This window comes from Dermacentor andersoni, chromosome 11 (genome assembly GCF_023375885.2).
Source record: "Dermacentor andersoni chromosome 11, qqDerAnde1_hic_scaffold, whole genome shotgun sequence".
NCBI lineage: Eukaryota > Metazoa > Arthropoda > Arachnida > Ixodida > Ixodidae > Dermacentor > Dermacentor andersoni.
Window position 1 is genome coordinate 105,477,197 of NC_092824.1, and position 19,854 is coordinate 105,497,050.

A 19,854-nucleotide genomic window follows, 5' to 3' on the forward strand; every position below is an offset into this window, starting at 1 on the left:
CCTCCAGCTAAAGCAATGGCATGTTGAACAGTGCGCAGTGTGAACACAATTCTTTTATTTGGGACCACTTCAATCTGGGACATCTGCTTTATGTACAAATGAAATATAACATTCCAACGTGGGGGAGATACACTCCTGCTGCATGAACTCTCTCTCTCTCTCTTTCAGGTGTGCGTGCTCCTTCACTTTCACGGACATTTTCTCTCCACTTGAGACTTGCCACCTTCATCATACTCCTGCTTCGAAATCCACATTTGCTGGAACGTACCCTGGAACCAAGGAAGCAGCAGATATTGATTGCATAATGATCGTTCAGTAAGCTTAAAGGGACAATAAAGGAGAAGGTTAAGTCGAGCTAGATTGATAGATTATTAATCTAGAAGTCGATCATCCCTTTCGATGTGGCAACATATCACTTGTTGCATAGGAAATCGCCACTGTAGTTTCCCTCTTTTGCTTCTCTATTTGAACCACCCATGCCAAAGCGGGCGAGTTGACGTATTCTCCATGTGAACTCTCTCTGTGCCACTCTCTTTGAATCGGCCGGTGCTGACGTTGCACGAGAGGTACAATAGTTCACGACTGGTGGTGCCACTCAGATTTTCCATTTTCATCATTTTGCCACTTACAAAAGCTCTGTTCTTGCTACAATATTGAAATTGTTATTAGATAAGCCCAATCTTCCAATCTAGTTTGGCTTAATACCTTCCCTTAGTGCCCCTTTAAGATTACTCTAAGAATCTACCTTACGGCAATGTAAGCACTGCTGCAGTGGAATTTTGCCTAAAGTCTAGCAGCAAAACTTAGTCTAACTAAATTTTTGGCTCTATAAAACGACTAGTTTTAAATAGTGCTGGCATAAAGCAACCTGCAAGCAAAATTTTACATTCATTACAAGTGTGGATGCATTATGAAAAGCTTGCAAAAATAGACGTTTCTTCTATCAGTACTTAAAAAAAACTAAACAAGAACAAAAACTGCCATTACTGCTCACTAGAAAACGACGCAAAACCTGGAATGTTAATAACCAACTTGGCATTTTGGCATGACTTTCGAGATCAGGTTGGCGCCCATGGTTTGCTGAAAATCTCGGAGGCCGTGGTCTGGGATTGCATTGAAATTGTTAACCACAAGATGTATGCCTCCTTTGCTTGAATGCTATTTAAAGGCTGTTAATAAGAAAATAAGACAATTACCAGCCTTGAAGCTTTGCCAAGGTTGATTCAATAGCATAGACTACTCATTTATAGCCTATTTAGCCAAAATAAAATTTCGCTGCAGTTGGATAAAATGTTTCAGGTGGCTGCAAAGGAAGCTGTAATGCAAAGCTAGATGCCAAAGTGCATATGTCTTTGCACATATTGAACCGCGCATGCAAACATCACAGCCATTGCTGCCCTTTGCAGTGCCGTCGCTTCCTTGCAGACATGTTCCCACACCCGCATGTTCTCTACTCTCCCTACAACATCTATGCTACCGATGATACCAAGAGACTGGCTTTCCTGCAGAGCTCAGCCATACTGTGCTAGACATTGCCATGTGTTATGAACGGTTGAAATGAGACAAACTGAGAGAAAGAAACCAAAATGAGAAGAAAACTAATGTTGCATTGTATACAGAGCATGGCTGCCAATTAGTGTGATGTGTTTTCCTTCCAAGCTGGTAATTTCATGCATGCACGCATAGACACACACACACAGAGAAAGATTATTCTTAGTCAATGCAAAAATGTTTCTTACTGCAGCTGCTTGGCAGAGAAGTGAAAAAAAAAGGGGGGGTAATAAAAAAGGACTGCCTTCTCGCACAAAAATGTTATCCCCCCTCACAAGTCAACTAACTGGCAGGGCAAATATTTAAATCAGAATGCCATTCTGTTACATAGCAAGAGCTGTAGAGATGACAAGGGCTCACCAGAGATGCGAGGATGGATCCACCAATCCAGGCGCCAAATCTCCGCTCCGCAGTTCCATTCGTACTGATAATCTTCAGCCTCATGCTCTGAAAGTGGTTGCATCCCACCAGTGCATAAAGCTCCATTCCAAGGGCCATTCGAAATGTAAACTGGGTCATTCATAAAGATCATACTACCGCCATGAATCACCGAAACACCAAGGCTTAGAAAGTTTACTGATCCATTTTCACCACCCGGGATCATGCACTTGCATCACTGGATGCATTTGGGAGGGACGTTCTTTTTAGACTTCCTCACTTTCTCAATTGCTTGTTTGCTTCCCGATTCAGAGTTAACAGCTCCTTCTGTCAATGCATGTTTTACGCAGATCCTTAGAATTGCAATTTTCTGTTCTCATCATGTGGAAGATGATCACCGTGCACCATCTTATCTTAACTATAAATGTGAACAATCTTGCCTCTACTATGAGCTTTACTGCCTTATATGCGCTAAGGGCATGCATCACCTTCCAACAAAACATTTCAATATTTATAACGACAGAAAGCCGAGTAAGTTAGTAGGGATACATGGTTCAAAAAGGCAGGTATACAAAATGCGAACACAAGACGATGTTGGTTATTTTTCTGCAAATGAGTTTCACACATTTTTGCTTTCATTTGAGCAAAGAAGGATGAAGCAAGCGGCTTCGTGGTCTGGTTAAATTGAGTAAATGGTTAGCTTTAGTTTGGAATTGCAGCTGCGGTGCATGCTGGTAGCGCACAAGATTTGGATTGACTAGAAATAAGAGAGAGACGTTCGCTTGTGGTGCAGGCCTAGAACCTAGTTCCGAGGTTTGAGAATGACAGTGCGAGCTTTATGAATTGACCCCTCTCAGTGTTCGAGAAATTAGCAAGAAAGACAGCAGGTTTACTCACGGGTGGCGTTTTTGCGGACAAGTCACGGTTCAGCCGTTCGGTGAAACCCTGGAGGAGGGTGTTGCCTCCCGTAATTGTGACACTTCCATATAAGCTCTGATGGACATCACCATGGAGTGGGAGGAGAAAAAAAAAAGTTTCAACGCCTATCCATACACATCGGCAGCAAAAATCCTACAGCCAAAGAGCTGAAAGGAGAGATGAGGCCAATCAAAATGCACCTACAGGTCGTATGTCAATGTCGCACATGCCGACACTGGTTGTGACCACTTGCGCCACGCCCATCATGGTCTGACCAGGTGCACTCTGCAAGTGTATATGGGAAAAAAAAAATTTAAGGTGGAACTAACAGCCCTTAGCTTGACAAAGTCAGGACACAAGCAGGGGACTAAAACACCGTAACGGTTAGAGCCATGATTGCAACTGTACCTGAGTACTTATGGTATTCACATTAGGGGTACTCCCCAAGTATCCTTTCAAGAACTACGAGTTAAAAGTACACTAAGTGAAGCACTAAAAATCATTTTGGACTGATAATGTATTCCTTGAACACTCAATTCCTGTTAATTTCGTGATAACCGGTTGATTATTAGAAGACAAAGTAAAAGTGAGTTACATTTTTTAAAATTTCACACCAGAACTCCAGCATCGGTATGTCACTGTCATGTCGCAGATCTCAAAGTGTATTTTTTCATATCTGGACAGTGTTAACACGGTAAATGTTCTCAAAACTTGCCATGCTATTTTTTGGCTCCTTTAGTGCAGAATGTAGTTTGCTTTTACCAATAAACAATTAGCTAGGCCCTAGCAGATGCCTTCAGAATCCATGACATTATGGGGAGCCAGTGCAGAAACTTCCAGGCGGCATAGCCACCCATCTCTCCTATTTGTTCATTTTCTGGCTTGCCAAGCCCCCTTCTCGTGCCAAGATTGGTGGTGTTCTTGGTATTGTAGAAGGGTAACTTACAATCAATCAATCAATCAATCAATCAATCAAGGGAACATTTATTTTTCCGTTAGAAATGTGGGGGGAGGGTGAAAAAAAAAAGCTGGGAATTGCAGCTTGACTAGGCTTTGGCCCCCTATAGCATTCAACAGCAGTACACTTTGAAATAATGCATGTGCAAGAAGCAACAAAAATATAGAGTGCAAATTGCTGCACTCGAAGAAAGAAAAATATCCTAAAATACTGGTGAAATAATTTTTCTCTTCAGTGTCCCTTTTAAGGAGAGAGACGTTTGTATGCATGCTGTTTACTATAAGTGTGCATGTCAACCTACAGGCACTGCCTTATTTAATAATGGGCAGGTACAGTATCACTAGCTTTTAAATAAACAGCGATGCTTCACTATCACTTGGTTGTGTAATGAATGTTCCAATTCTAGGCATGAACTGATATTGCATGTCGCAACCAGCCAACAAAACTTGCATTGGCTGACACCACACTGCAGGTGACTTGTTATACATTGCCTATGGTAGCAGATCATGATTGGCAAGAAGAGTACAGGTGCACAGGCCTCGAAGTCCAGTATTTTAATATGTTAAAGAAACACATAAGCATGAAAGAAAATGTTAGTCTGATATGCAGAAAGCAATATTGAGGAGTGCCTGCAACATCAAGTGTCACTCTGTGCAACGGGATTTTTTTCAGGAATGTCCACAATGCTTTGCTCGACTGAACATTAATCAAACCAGTTACTGGGCCCTGGCCCTCTGATCTAAAAATGTGCCTTAAAGCAGACTTTATTGAACATTTCCAAATAAACCCTTCAATCAGTACAACAGATGCAAGAACCATAAAGAAGCAGAAATTGAAAGCGGTGTTCTTCGTGAAGTTCTGCACGGAACTTTTTGGAACAAGGTGTTTCCACTAACATGACTTGCTGCTCGTAGCACAGTTTCAACCATAACAAGTCACCTACACTGCTCTCAACTGGCAAATTATGTGTGGTTGGTGGTTAATGCTAACCAACTTGCCTTGATGGTTGATGGATCGAAGAGTGACTCAGGGATGAGGAATCGCTCTGAGCCAAAATCCAGATTGTAGCCATTGGGGAACTCGTAATGCACAGTTGGCATGTTCTCTACCGTCCTGGTGGACCACAAGCAAATAGACAATAGGGAAAAATGTAAGACGTACAGGTGAGCTAGTTGGCTAATCATGATGGAATATGGCAGCGCACTATGAAAAACAAGGACACAACGCAGAATGAACAAATACAAGCGCTGTTAGAAAAATTACATTTCATTGAGTACCTTTAGAAGTGATGCACCAAGTTCAATGATATTAGCAGTGAACATGTTAAGTGAATCACATGTTCCACAATGCTATCATTTCCATCCTGTCCAGACTGAGAACTTTTGGGCACTACTTTAGAGCGAAGGTTATACGGTAACATGTTGGATTGGCAGGCCTACATTACACGATGCCATCTGGTCCCATGAACAAGTTGGCAGAGGTGCCGGCCAAGTGTTATTATACTAGTAAGCAAAATGCCTTAGGCATTGTTTCACCTCGTATGCAATGGGGCACTGAGAATTCGATAACTACCACAACATCTTGTATTATGAATGACAGATAACCATTACATCTCGAGTTATGAATGATTGACAGGTGGTACAAAGTACCAGCTAGGTTATAAACTTTCATATGCATTAGTTCTTGGGTGGTGAATCAATCACTAAAGTTAACAGACTGCTAGTGTTATCCTTATTTCACCCTGTCTTTTTTTTGCCCAGGATGTGATCTGTTGTTTATCACACTTGCAAATAGAAGACAACCACAACTGAGTTTGTCTGGAAAATTTACAGCAGGTAGCGCACACGTCATCTGGAGACATGAACATGTATCACACCTGAATGCACAAGAGAACATTTTTTTTTTATGTCAATGCCACAGGAGAAAGACTGAAGACGGTGCTTACACTAGTTACCGCAGCACAAGTCGATTCTATTTTCCAACCCTGTATTGCAACCTCAGCATAAAATCACTGTGCTCTCTGCATAGCTCAATAATGATAATGACAAAATTTTGTTCAAATGTAAAACAATTAAATTATGTCTTAACATTTGTATGTGCATTTTCTTCTGTGTTTCACGAAAAACCGTTTAAAAAATATTATTGCCAGTTGTGCTGCAGTGATGCTGGCACGCAATAGGCCCTCTTTTGTTGGTACTGTGGTGAGCCATCACTGTGTTTATCACCCACTAAATATGATGGACATGTCAGCTCACCAATACAGCGGATGTTAGCACATATCTGCACTAATATGATACTACCATAAAGCAAACCACATATCAAAGCTTGCAAGGCTACCTTGGTACTATGACTGATACACCTTTGGTACCAAGAACTTAGGATTAATATTTTCTCATGATATATTTTAAATTCTCTTCATGAAAAGATCAAATATCTCTGTATAATTTTAGCCTTGCTATGACCATGAATGAAGGAGTGGTATTGGAAGAAAAAACTCACTCTTTGTCGTAGGGGGAGTCTAGCACTTGCAGAACAGAGCTCTGGAAATCTTGGATAACTTCCTGAAGATGAAAAGTTGCAGTGGTTAACACAGAGCTCGGCTAATTGGAACCATGACATTCCAGCACACAGAAAGCAACGAGCAGAAGGAACCCTTGACTTTTGTCCTTTGTTCATTCTGTCCCGTTGTTTTCTACCCTTTTCATTTTTTTTTACTAAGCACTGATTAGTTACTCAAGTTTAACTTAGCTGCCTTGCTCGATGATGTGACTGGCAGTGTTGTCCAAAGTTCTTCATTCACGTGCACACACTACTGCTTACTGAAGAGAACGCCACTTGTTGCACTTTTTACATGTGCTACATCAAGGTGACCATTATCAATTTCTAAACAGTAAAATGAATTCCAGGACTGGTGTATCAACAATGCATCACAATAATGTAGAGTCAAAATATAACAGCTGGTGGCACAGTAGACCGGCCACTTTAAAAGCGACTTTACATGATGAGGCACTTCAGTGCTTTTACTGCAATAAGTGCTAGCCATTTGAGCAAAATACAGAATAAGTATCGCAATACGCTGTCCTACAGTTAAAAGCCGTCGCGGGAGACTCCTCATACGAAATAACAGTAAAGCTTCTTTACAATGAAGCTGTTTCTGACATGAAAGTACTTTCATTATACCCAACATTTGTTATCAGCGCATATTTGTTTCATGCTCATATTGGCTTTCAATGGGCAGGGGTACTTCCAGGAAGTGTCCAGCCATTTAACATAATGACTGAGCTCGGTAGCCCACCTGAAAGCCATGTACAACAGCTTGCTGCTATGCCGCTTGAGGAGCGAAACAATCAATCTAGCCACCTCACCGGAAGCACCATAGCCTTTTAGCTATTTCTTTTTAATAAAAGGTTTTCTCTCTCTCTGATATTGGGGAGAAATGTTCTAGATTTACTTCAGTGATCTGATAATTCGTTATATCCGTGTTTGTTATGTAACAGAGGTTTGACTGTAGATAGTGCTACATTGCAACATGCAGCAGTGGCTTGCTTAGAGAAATTACGCATCCGTTTAAACAGAATGTAATACTAATAAAATGACACATACGCTACACAGAAACTACAATGCACTTGTGAGCCCAAAGGTTGAGCGGCTAAGCCTACCTTGACCATGTAGTTATGCCAGGACTTGGTCACTTCGGGCAGGTTGTTTCGTTTTGTCCATTTCGCTGCCTCTCCTTCTTTAACAGCCTCCTGCAAATGGTTAATTACCATTTATCTCACGGTGAAACTAATACCCGGGTCACATGGGCACGCACAACTCCTTCAGGATAAGAGAGCACGAGACTTCCTACGGGAGTTTGACCTCAAGGAAGTTGTGGTCGTGTCACACGGCCAATAAGGAATTTTAAAAGTAACCACCAGATGTGCATTCAGCAGTGTTTGGCTCTTGTACAAGTACAAGAATGTAATTTCTAATTACACTCATAGCTGTTATAATTAACGGTCCTTCCATAAAAACATTATTCGATATACTTGATGTGAAAAACATACACTTTGTTAAAAATCAAAGTGCATCATAGCAGTGCTCCGTAAATAGCAGTGCCGACAGCGACGCTAGCCACCCCGTGCTCATCTGTGTTTTCCTTTGCGGAGTGGCATATAAAGTTCTGCGTTCCGCTGCACGAACTAATGCAAACTACACTAACACGTAACATTTTGTGCACGGTGACCTCCTGAGCTTTCCTTTTATTTTCCTCTACTGTACCAGTGTAAGTTATGAGTGACCACACTGACCACTGCATGATTAGCATGACAAGGGCCACGTTTACACGAACCCGACACGAGCAGGTCGAGTCAGAAATCGCGCTGACCGAGCCCGACATGACAGCGTTTACATGAACTCGCTTCTGACGAGTCTGGACAATGATGGCACACAGCGTCGAGCTGAGACATCAACGTGTTCGAACTGGGCTTCCAGTTCCGGCTGCTGCCTGCAACAGCTCTATTTCGTAGGTATTATCGCTACGAGGAGGTTGCACTACACAGTGCCTTGTCTTGGACAAATTGGGACGTCCCAATGTTCCCCGCGCGAGTCTCGGCACTGGCGAGCCAGAACCGTCCCTGTTTACATGCATGCTGCAATTGGCTCAGGCTGGGTCAACCTGCCCCATGCAGTCGGGCTGACTCAGCCCGACTTGACGCATGTTCAGTCCGACCGGCTAGCGTTTACATGAACTCGACAGGCATGTTATAGCCCTACAAACTGACTCGACCCGATTCTGTGGGGTTCGTATAAACGCCCTGAAAGACTAGAAAAACATGGCACCAAGCGGCCTAGGTTGAGAGTATTGGGCATCAGCAAGCATAACGGTTGCTGGATTGCGCTTGAGCTTGTGAACGCGAACTTCTGCTCTATTGAATTTAATTCAATAGAAACGTTCTGAACATGTGCAACGATAATTTTAATGCAAACAACAATTATCAGTTTTACAACAAGTATAAACACGAGAGTACACAGTTCAGCCGCCGAGGTAGATAACAATCTCCTTTGACCAAAAGCTCCCTCAGCAGAAGGCCGATCATGTAACATCGAGTGCATTTCCCTCAAGATAATGGTGACAGAATTAAAAAGAGTTTGCATGTGACCGTGTGGCAGAGGTATAAGCTTGCAAAAAAAAAAAAAGGCATGGTAACCACTAATGTGGTAGATCACGATTGTGAAGATTTCTGATGGGTTGCCAAACAAGCACTAACAAGCATGAGCGCAGTAATGCTACTAGAGTCAGCTGACAGAAATAATGCTACATACTTTGAAAGCAATAATACTTTGCTAACGTGCACAATGCGCTTTACGGTGTTGTGGAATCAGAAGTTTGCTGAATGATGTTGAAAAAACAGTATCACCCCCCCTTATCCGGGAGGGGGGGGGATACTGTCAAGTTCTTTACTGCACATGAATGTGCGATAAAAAGAATCAGCTGGAAACCAAACTGACTTTGTTGGCACCCGTGCTGCTGTGGTGCGAGCTTTGAGGGCTGTATCAAAAAGTCTACATCTAGAGAAGACCTTGAGCAGTGCTTTACCTTGCCAGCCAGCATGTAAGTTGGGACGATGTCAATGCCCTGTTCTTCGAGGAACTGTTTGCACTGCATGGTGACAAAGTCGCCGGCCAGTGGTGATTTGACAACAGCTGAAATGAGAGACAACAATTGCTTACACAGCCAGAATGACACGAAACAGTTGTAGGACCATGTGGTCCTGCAGTTCATGTGATTTATCTTTCTTGACTAGCGAGATGGCAATGCCAGGCCACAAAAATACAGAACCACTTATGGTCACTGACGCCAAGCGCATTAACAGTGCCAAGTTAAAAAACGAATTATTATGGATCAGTTTTACATGCAGCGGCAAGGCTACCCAAAGAACTTGAGGACGCTTAGACGCCTCTGAGACGCCTCTGAGAGTGGAATGCAATACCATTCAAAGATCCCCGATTGCTTCTCATGCTTCCTGGCAAATGCAGCTTATGTAACTGCAATGATTATCGGGAAACGTTGGCGTCGAACGCAATGCACGAAAGCAAGCTTTCTGGTAGAAATATGGCCTCTTGCGTGGGCTGATAACTAAGGCATTGTATATCCGCACCATAAAAATTGTATAATTTTCAGGTTTCTGTTATTGTTTCACACTTTTAATATTGAAGTCTGAGAATATTTAACATAAAAGGCATGCGTTGTCGGTGTTTTGTTTCGTGACATACATTTGTGAGCTGTCAGTCTCAAAATTCCAAGGAACAACTTTGTCAAGAATGTAAAACAAGGTATATTAGCAACCTTAGTGATAGAATGGTCTGCCGAATTAACCTGCATGTACCGCATGTCATATAGCAACGCGTGGCATATACATACGCCTAAATATATACAGCATCTTTTGCTCGTGGTCATCTCTGCTGACGCCGCATTTTCTGTGACACGGGGCTTTTAACACTATCACTTTAAGAACTGAGAACTGACATCACTCAACTATGACCATCAGTTTCTAACAATATAAAAGTTGATGGTCTTGTTTCTATCACTCTCTTGGGGTTATCATTATTGCCAGGTATGTATGAAATAACAATGGCATTTGGAACAGTGAGTAACCGGGCCTGCTATTTGATACCATAACTGCACACAGTAGCAGCAGTAGATGTGTTTGGCAATGCGTATGAATTAAGTCTTGTTCATTTCATTGCCAATCACCAATTTAAATAAATTCAAGCCTTTGAACAGTGATACTCTCATGATACTGCTGCCAATGTTGAAACATTGGCTGCAACAACATTCCTTCTTCAACCACTATAGACAGCATCAAAAAAAGTTTATTGCTTACAGTTGCTTTGTTTTATTCAGATTTCATGACAGAATTGTATTTTTTGGTCTGCATCATTGAATAAAAATACAAGGCATTGTTGGTTGCCTTGTTAACCAATACATTTAGTTCCTAACAACGAGTGCACCTGTTTACTGCAGTTTACTTATCTCTTAATGAAGTGCTTCTCTCTTTTTTTCCCCCCGCATGAATAAGGCAGAGAAATACATCACATGCTTTACTGAACGTGGACCAAACTATTTTATCTTGCTACAAAATTAGAATAAAAGCAAAGCAGCCAGGAGAGCAAAAATATAAGTTTGTTAGGTTGAAAAAACATGTTCCTGCACAAAGTTAAGTGACTAAGGCCTTGCAAGAGAGATAAGAATGACGACTTGCACACCTTGTGTCAGAACGTAGCCATCATGCACAGGGATGGCCGAGGTCTGGCTGGCTCCACTGTCGACAACAATGCCGGTTGAGCGGCCATTGGCAAATGCTGCTAAGACTGCATTCTTCACGAGAAAGAAAGCTGGAACGCCGTACTTCTCGAACATGATTTCAGTGAGCTTCTCCCTTTTTGTCCGGGCATTCCACTGCAGGTACAATAAACATAAGCACCTCAATAAACGTAAACACCTCCTGAAGGTATACATTGCAACCAAAGGTGCAATGGACACAACTGTACATGCCAAGATAGTGAAACAAAAAGCGAAAGCACTGAAAATAAAGATATTTAAAATGTGTCACAAATGTCTTCATACACCTCTGATTCGACCTGTACTATAAGGTTGAGTAACATGAGAGAGGTGTTTTAGTAAAATGACTTGGAAGGTAGAAGTCTGGGTGTTTGCTGTTGATGCCAGCATGTCAACAGGTAGTGGGCCCACCTCTTTCATTGCTTTTCATTACATTCAGCATATAGTAATACAGTAGGCACCGCTTATATGGCACGTCAAGTGACAGAAAATAATTCCCTTAATCAGAAGTTTTGTTTGTGCCAAAAATTGTTGTACTTCAAAAAGTGTCGAGGGTTTTATTTCCACTGCGGTGAAAAGGACATGTTATTGTACTCTGCTTGGAATATCGCAGCTTGTTGCAAGCTTTTTGCTTACCAGCCCTTACCAAAGGAAGGATCTCAGATGTAAGAGGAAATTGCATTCAGCATAGAGTACTACAGTAGACTCCCCTTTAGCATCAAGTTGGTCATACCGATGCTTCAGACATCAGGACAGGATGCAGGTGTGGTTCTGACTTGACATGTCGGCTGTAGGTGTAGTCCAGCACTTTTTCAAACAGGTCCCAGTCCTCAACTGCAATAAAAAGCTTGTCATTAAAGAGAGCAAATGTAAATGTAGTTATGATGCCTCAAACTGCCTACGGCCCACAAGAATATTTCAGTAAACAGACCCACAGCTAGAAATGCATATGAGAGGCATGAAATGTCCAGCACCTTCTCTCAATAGTCATCTGCTCGGCACTGTAAATTGAATGGCCGTCATAGGTTAAAAAATCTAATGTGTCTAAGGACCGGAGTTATTGACTATTTGATTGATATATTGAAAAATATCTATTTGGGAACATCTTTGCCAAATTACAGCTATATGGTATTAATCTGTAGGTTCCTATGCAGTTCGATTACTTCAATCATTAACCCATTCGAACCTACTCAAACTCTGAAACCTAGAGTTTTAAGCACACAGTCAGCAAAGTACATGCACTAAGCCTTTCACTCTTTCTCTGTCCCTTATTTCCTTAAGCCTGTGTGTGCTGGAAACAGCAACAAGATGTCCTAACTTGGTCTAACCTTCTTATAATGAAGTCGCATCCGACATGAAAATACCCTCATTATAATCTTATACTTGTTACACGCTTATATCAGAGAGGGAAAGTTTACATTTACCTTGTGCACCTGCATTCATCATAAACAAGATTCGACTGTATGGTGCAGTGAACCAGTATCAGTAGCTTAGTGAAAATGTTGCTAAGTTTAGCAAGTCTTCAGTAATGTTAGCGAAAATGTCACCTTTTTTACATGTTAGCGACTTCTTCAGTAACAGTATTTTCAGTGAAGTAACAGCCAATAAATTGTCCCTGGTAACTTTTTTTTTAACAATACTTTCGCTGAATTTCACTTTCATAGTATTGTAAAGGGGAAACATCTGCATCTCCATTTCTCAATATGGCTAATGAAATACCGAAGCGCTTATTATCGAGCCATCTGGGTGCATCAAAGCTGTTTTTCTAGCTGAAACACAACCTTGAGATTTGATACTGTTTTAGAAAATCGAGAGTTGATCTTCCTTTTAACATCCTGCTTGTTGGTTTGCCACTACAGGAGGTAAGCTGTAGTTTAGAATATAATACGAAAGACATTTAGGAACAATTAAAAAAAAACCAAGCAAGTCATTACCATTGCTGCTCAGTGACTTTTCACTAAAAATAGTGTTCGGGGATGTGACTTGGCGACTTTGTCCAAAAAGGTTACCAACGTTGCACTGAACGAGGTGAAAAATGTTTTTTTTTTTTTTTTCGTGTTGAAATTGATGCTTCAATGCCAACGTACCCATGCCATCTTTGAGAAATGTGGCCATGTCCATGTTAGCTCTCGGCACATGAATGCTTGTTGTGTCAATGAAGTACTTCTTCTGAGGAGCTGGGGCCGACGCACCCAGGTCCTTTGTTTCCGTGTCGGGTCCATCAGCCAACAGTTCTTCGATGACTCCAACAGAACTGGGAATCTCTGCCTGAAGAGTAAAAATTTTCTGCATCCTTCTCTGCTTGTGTTGCCCTTTACATGCAGTTCATGCAGTTTAACCTCATTACAGCGAAGTTGGTTTTTACATGAAAATACTTTCGTTACATTGATAGATTCAAACCTCTTAATAATGAAATCGCATGTGACACAATAATATCCTCATTATATCTGACCTTTATTAAGCATATATTTGTTACATGCTGATATCGGCAAGAAACACGTTACATTTACTTCGTTGCATCCAACAATTTGTTATGTCCGTGTTCAACTTTACTGATGATAAGCGTATAGTATTTGTTACACACTGATATCGGCAAGAAACATTCTGCCTTAACTTTGATATATCTGTGTTCATTAGATTGATTTTGACTGTAATCAGGTATCCATATTAATGGAAACATACTTATTAAAGGAGTATTGACACAAGCTGTAGAAACTATCACATGGTTCTTGCACTCAAATGAATGACACTCGGCAAGTGTGAAGACGAGGAGACATGGGATATTTCTATGTGATACTAAAGTTAATCTCAAAATGCTGGACCTGGCATCACAGACATTATAGCGACGTTACGACACAGAGTGAAATTTCCAGAAGGCTAGGTATGAGCATGCGCTCATAAAAATACTAATTGGACTGCTGCAAGCGTTTCTCCTGGTTGCGCTCACAAGTGGCAGCTGCAGCGACAGCAGGAACGGAGTGAACTAATGTGTTGCAACGCATCTACCTTTCGAGTACCGAAACTGGTCCATAAGAACAAGTATTAGAGTAAATTATTTAGGCTGCCCTGACACTTGCCAGTATTCTTTAACGGGTTTAAAGGGCTTGGGTCTTTACATAACTCGAAAAAATGACGAGTTCGAAATTTAGTTTTGACCAAATGGCCAGACCATTTAGTTTTTACCAGTACAAATGAAACTTTACATCCATGTGGTCCTTTGGACTGATTACAAATATGTAATTAGCTCTTGTGCAAGACAATTAGTTCCTAAGATAAAGTTCATTTCGATTGCTTGAGCGGAAAAAAAATGGCATCATGGAAGATTATTTCTAAGGTGCGGTAGGTTAGTCTAGACCTAAAGGGTGAGGAATGAAGCAGTGTCTTAGTCTGACGACCATTAGTTGAAGTTGAAAATGACATGTCAGTTGATCTCCTGTGGTAGCTATCACAGTTCTGTCACATTAACTTGTTTACTTGAACATATGGGCGTTACTTGCCCAAATTGCAAAGTGACATTGATGTTCCATTAACAAATGTCAGAACTGTGGAAGATGGAGTACTGATAAGCGTTAACTGGGACAACAATGCATTAAGCCGCAGATTTTGAGGACACGTTTCTCGAAACTGGTGCCAAGAACTGGATTTCGGTAAATGGGTATAGCTTAATTCCTGCCCTGTTGTCAATTCCGCAAGTGGGATGTGCTTTAAAGCGTTAATTACAAAGTTACTTAATAAAATTTTGTTATTTAGCCAACATCTATCTATCTGCAACTCGTCTTGCATGTGGTGTCTGCCTCTTTCAAGTAACCAAGCTGGCGTGACAGAATCGTGATCTCTATGATAGGAGATCTTCAATGATTCTGTTGTCATTAAATGGAAACAAATATTTTCCAGGTGTTATAGCGCTGGCACAGAATTTTCACCTCATTAATCCTTTTTCCTTTCAACAGATCAGTGTTGTGCCAGTAATCATGGTATCAAGACTCAATTCATCCAGCACAAAAGCAAGTAATGACATCATCCTTTAACATGACGAGTTCGATATGTGTGGCATGTGCTGAAAGTGACAACATGGCAACCAGAGCTGGTGATCACGTGGTACCACAAATCACTGATGTGAATGTCAGCTAGCCTAGAGTAGTGGTCTTGGGCCACATTGACCAACTAAAGCCAAATGCACTGAGTCACCTCCTGCATCACGAAATATGCTATTCCATTCTGCTTCATTCAATGCTTCTTCACATTCAACGTGTGATAAAAGGAGACACAGGAAAGGAGAGAAAATGTGAAGGGGATGCTCCACATTCCCAGAAAAACAATTAGCAAAGAACCTTCAAATCCAGGCTTACCCTGTGCAAAATGCAAAGCAAGCACGAGGTATAGAAAAAAAAAAAAAAACTGATTTGGCAGCACAGGATGGTGCACTTAAAATCACCTGAGGAACGGCCAGCTTTCAGGGTCACGGTGTGTTCTTAAGACACCAAAGCACAGTAAATGGTGCATGCATCAACTGTATGTGATACCATGCAATCACAGCTTCCTATTGCTTTGACATCACACTGACCAGTATGATTTCACGAGATGGTCGACTTACCTTCGGAGAGTCCTCACCAGCATAGCCAGCTCGCACGGAGTAGTGTCCAAAGTCGAAGACCAAGGCTCCGACCTCGTCTGGAAATGTAAGAAGTGAGGTCGATAACTCAACAGAGGCATATTTAAGCAATGTCTTCTTTTTTTTTTTTTGTATGGAACACCGGCCACTTCATCAAACTTGGCTCTGCTGATGGAATTAGCGCTCACTTAAGGCTGCTTTGTTGACTGCTGTTACGTTAGAAACAAAGTTCGATTTGCGTAACTTAATGGAATGTGATCGCTTTCGGCAGCACAACACACTTTGACTACTTTGCGTAACGACCATTTTGCAACTACTTGTACCTGAATTGAGATACTGCAACTGGTCATTTGGAATGAACAGCACAGAGTAAGTTGGGTACGGAAATGCGGTGGTATGAGCGTCCTGTGGTCGCTTCTACAAGTTTCACTAAGCACGCAGAACATTTTCGTTCAGCTCTTGAAAAACAGCTGCTCAGCTGTCCTAGCGTACACATTTAAAGCGAAAAGTCGCGTCGGGTACAGATTTTACTAAGCATTTGCAAAATAGTTGGATTTCTGGGCTAGAAAACGACGAAACGTCACCCGATGAAATGGTACTTAGTGAAACGGTTGGAGAATATTGTTCAGCTGAATTAGTCGCATAGCACAGGCACATCAACCTACTCTCTGACGTATCATTTTAATTGTAAACACATGAGCAAATTAGAATGAACGAGCAGCTGACGAGTACCAGCGCAATTTTACTGTGTCTTTCATGACTTTATGTTGGGTAGCTTCATGCGTTGTAAACTCCTGTGCGCGATGTTGATCTACGGGCCTTTCGGTGAACGGTTGTTTTGCATGTGTCGTACCGCGCGAGAATCTAATAAGATGCAGTTGTTGCGTTGAATAAACAGACGAAAACACAGCATCGCGAGGCTGCAAGAAACCGCACAAACTTTCCGTTTCCCAAGACGATCGCCATGCACGACATAGCGTAGGCGCACCGGCATTGTGCGCTGCGGCGATCGGAAAGCGTTGCAGGGACGCATAGATGTGTTTAAATGACACCGAAGGCTCACCTCCGCCGTAGACACCGCCACTCATCCTGGCTTAGTCCTTCGTTATCGTGAAAATTAGGTACAATGAAAGTTTGTTGTCGCTGTTGCAATGCAACAGACCGCGGAAGATTTCAACCGCGTCACAGAAGATGGCGCGGTCGACAAAGTAGCCACTTGCAGGTCAATCGAAGCCAAAGAGGGTTCTTATAACGCTTAATCAATTACTTTATTTTTGTAAATATTTGTACCGAGTGGTTATTTTATTGATACAGTATGTAATTTTTTGGTGTTTAAGGACATAATTGACGCAAGGCGATAACGTTAGCTTTATTTGAGACGAGTGATGCCGCCACCTGTCAAGAAAATATAAATCACGTGATTCACGCGAACGTTGTAAACAAAAATGGCGCGGGCTGTGCTTGCTGCAATTTCGCGCTGCACCTGAGGTTACGTTGGCGATTCGTTTTTTCCACAACGTAAGCACAACGTACCATGACCAGCCTGAACAGGAGCGATACCTCCGCCGCGAGGCGCTTCCAACTCCGGACCGGCGACTTGTGCAGCGTAGCGGGCCGAATAAGCTCGGTGTTCGACTCGCTAAACGCGCTCGAGGCCGAACACCAGGCTCGGGAGCGCGCTCGTAAGGACGGCTCTTCAGGATACGAGGAGTCGTACCTCAAGGAAGACCCAGACGTCGGTGACGACTTCGGAAACAAGCCATCACCGACGTCAGACGGCGTCTTCAAGAGACCGTGGTCAGCGCCGTGCGGTCCGAGCAAGCGTTCTTGCCCGCGGGGCGCATTTAGGTCGTCCAGTGCTGGTCGTTCTTCGGCCAGCACCACTCCCGACTACAAAGTCCACCCAGAGCGATGGACGCGCTACACTTTGGACAGTGTCTCCGAAGACGACATGTCTGAGGCGAGCAACACGACTGCCGCGTTGGACTACCTACACGAGAGGCGGCTTCAGAGAGAACGGGAGTCGCGGGACGACGAAGACCGTATCGTGGTGGACTCCGGCGGAGACGCGCCTGCGGTGGGTAGGCACGTGTTTCAGAAGCGCACCTGGGACGGCGACGCCGACATGGAAGACGCGACCGCTGAACCTTCGTCGTCGTCGTCGTATCGGATCGGAACCGGCAAATTGGTCATGCCGGAATGCGTCGTCGGGATGAAGCCCTCCGTCGCGAAGAAGGCATCCCCTGACGGAGGCGGTCGTCAGAGGAGCACGTCGTTACCGGCGGTGTCCTCTAGCTCGCTCATAAGTTTCGACTGCGCAGACTACGACGACGACCCTGACAAGCTGGTTGTTGACGATGCCGAAGAAGAAGCGGCTGAAGTTGCCAGCAGTGCTGCTTGGCGCGATGCTGTCAAAAAGGGTCGCAAGCTACGTGCTAGAACCGATGAAGAGGTTGACTGATACATGCAGAGCGATCCTTTATTTAAAGTTCCTTTGATTGGAAATTTCTACTATGATATTGGTGCGAATGGGAACATTGTGGTAAAAACAGAGGGTGAGGGGTTCCACTATTGAGGCGGCCATTGCATTGCCATTACGTGTGAATATCTTTTGTCTGGGCGCACACGCATTTCTGACCGTAGGCTGGTGGATAGCAGCAAAAAGCAAACGCATGACGAAGGAAATCGGCATCTTTCTTAAAGTTGGGATTTCTCACTGTGTGAAGTGTGTGAAGTTTTTTGAAACACTGGGCACCGCAGCAAGCTCCCTTTTACTGTGCTTTTCTTCCATGTGTGTACTTTGCATGCTTTATTTTACGGCACACTGGTTATCATCGCTATCCTATGTCTTGTCTCAAAATTGGCTACGGTTCATTCATGGGTTTTATTCGCCTTGCACACCGGGCTGATTTCAGTTCACACCAGGGCCACTAATACTTCACATATTGCCCAATCATGGTTACCGCTATTATATGGTACTTTGTTTCACAACACTCATATATAATCTTAGATAGTCCAGAGAGATAGAGATAAATGAGATTGTTGGATTCCTCTCACAATTTCAACTGATGGATTTGTCATTGCAGTAAAACAAAAGAAATTCAGTGGTGATTTAGCAGCAAGAATAGTAAAAATATAATTACTAATATATGTCTGTGTGCTGGAGATTGTATCCTCTACCACAATGTTAACTCCCCTGAAGATCGCTGTTCTTGACGCATTCTCACCCTTTTGCTCATGGTAGATGACTTGCCAGATGAGTATAAACTTCACCAGAACTGTTTCAATGACATTCATTAGGTGCTTAACTCCTTCCGTTTTCTCGTATGCTTTCAATAACTCCTCTCTACTATAAGAACCTTGGACTCTTATTCTCTTGCAGCTTATCTTGTAGCAAGCATATTGAAGTAATATGTACTAAATAACAAAAAACTCTATGCTATCTCCAACACACCCTTTGATCGACTCCTCAAGAAACTAAACTGCTAACATACAAAACACTAATCCGCCCAATCCTTGGATTATAAATCTGTAATTTGGAACTCTTTTCATAAAAATGATATTAACGAGATTGAGTCTGTACAAAAGAAAACTATCTCCCGTCACTACGGCAGGGATTTTTCACCTTCTGCCAACCTCTCTAATCTCAACCTAACCACTCTGGCAACTCGTCGCCACAACGAAAGCATAAAGTTCCTGCAAACTTTAACTCTCCACGCTGTACCTGCTCAGATAATACACATTTACTGATCCCTCCCGCACCCTTAGCTCTCACAACCTAAATCTTTTGCCAGTGCAATTTAGAACTGACATGTATAAGCGTAGTTTTTCCGCAATCAAGAATTGAACGTTGGAATGCATTGCCCAGATGTGTTCGTTCATTGCCCCTGACCAACTTTTTGTCCGCAGTTGACACATGATGTTATCCCCACTCCTGCTATAGCCCAAGATGGACTGCAGTATGTAAAAATAAATAATTGTAAGAGAAATGTGTTAGGCATTGCATCGCACCTCTTTGAGACCCTGGATCCATGGTTTAAACCGCATTCACCACATTGCAAAGCTTTGTTCAGGAGCTTACTCGACACATGTCCCGTCTCTTGGTCTGCT

General features: G+C 42.6%; 2 protein-coding genes across 2 annotated transcripts; one reads left to right on the forward strand and one right to left on the reverse strand.

The window, feature by feature from the left end:
- Positions 1–40: 40 nt before the first annotated feature.
- Bap55 (Brahma associated protein 55kD) lies at positions 41–16,936 on the reverse strand. Its single transcript, XM_050186043.2, has 13 exons — positions 16,808–16,936; positions 15,727–15,803; positions 13,220–13,400; positions 11,866–11,966; positions 11,057–11,249; positions 9,387–9,493; positions 7,465–7,554; positions 6,305–6,366; positions 4,804–4,918; positions 3,052–3,132; positions 2,827–2,922; positions 1,912–1,998; positions 41–269 (listed from the first exon to the last, which is right to left on the reverse strand). The coding sequence occupies exons 1-13, from the start codon at positions 16,830–16,832 to the stop codon at positions 189–191; spliced, it is 1,296 nt and encodes a 431-aa protein (XP_050042000.1). The 5' UTR covers positions 16,833–16,936; the 3' UTR covers positions 41–188.
- Positions 16,937–17,164: 228 nt separating this feature from the next.
- On the forward strand, positions 17,165–19,733 carry LOC126539263 (uncharacterized). Its single transcript, XM_050186045.3, has one exon. The coding sequence runs from the start codon at positions 17,279–17,281 to the stop codon at positions 18,203–18,205; it is 927 nt and encodes a 308-aa protein (XP_050042002.1). The 5' UTR covers positions 17,165–17,278; the 3' UTR covers positions 18,206–19,733.
- The last annotated feature ends 121 nt before the right edge of the window (positions 19,734–19,854 follow it).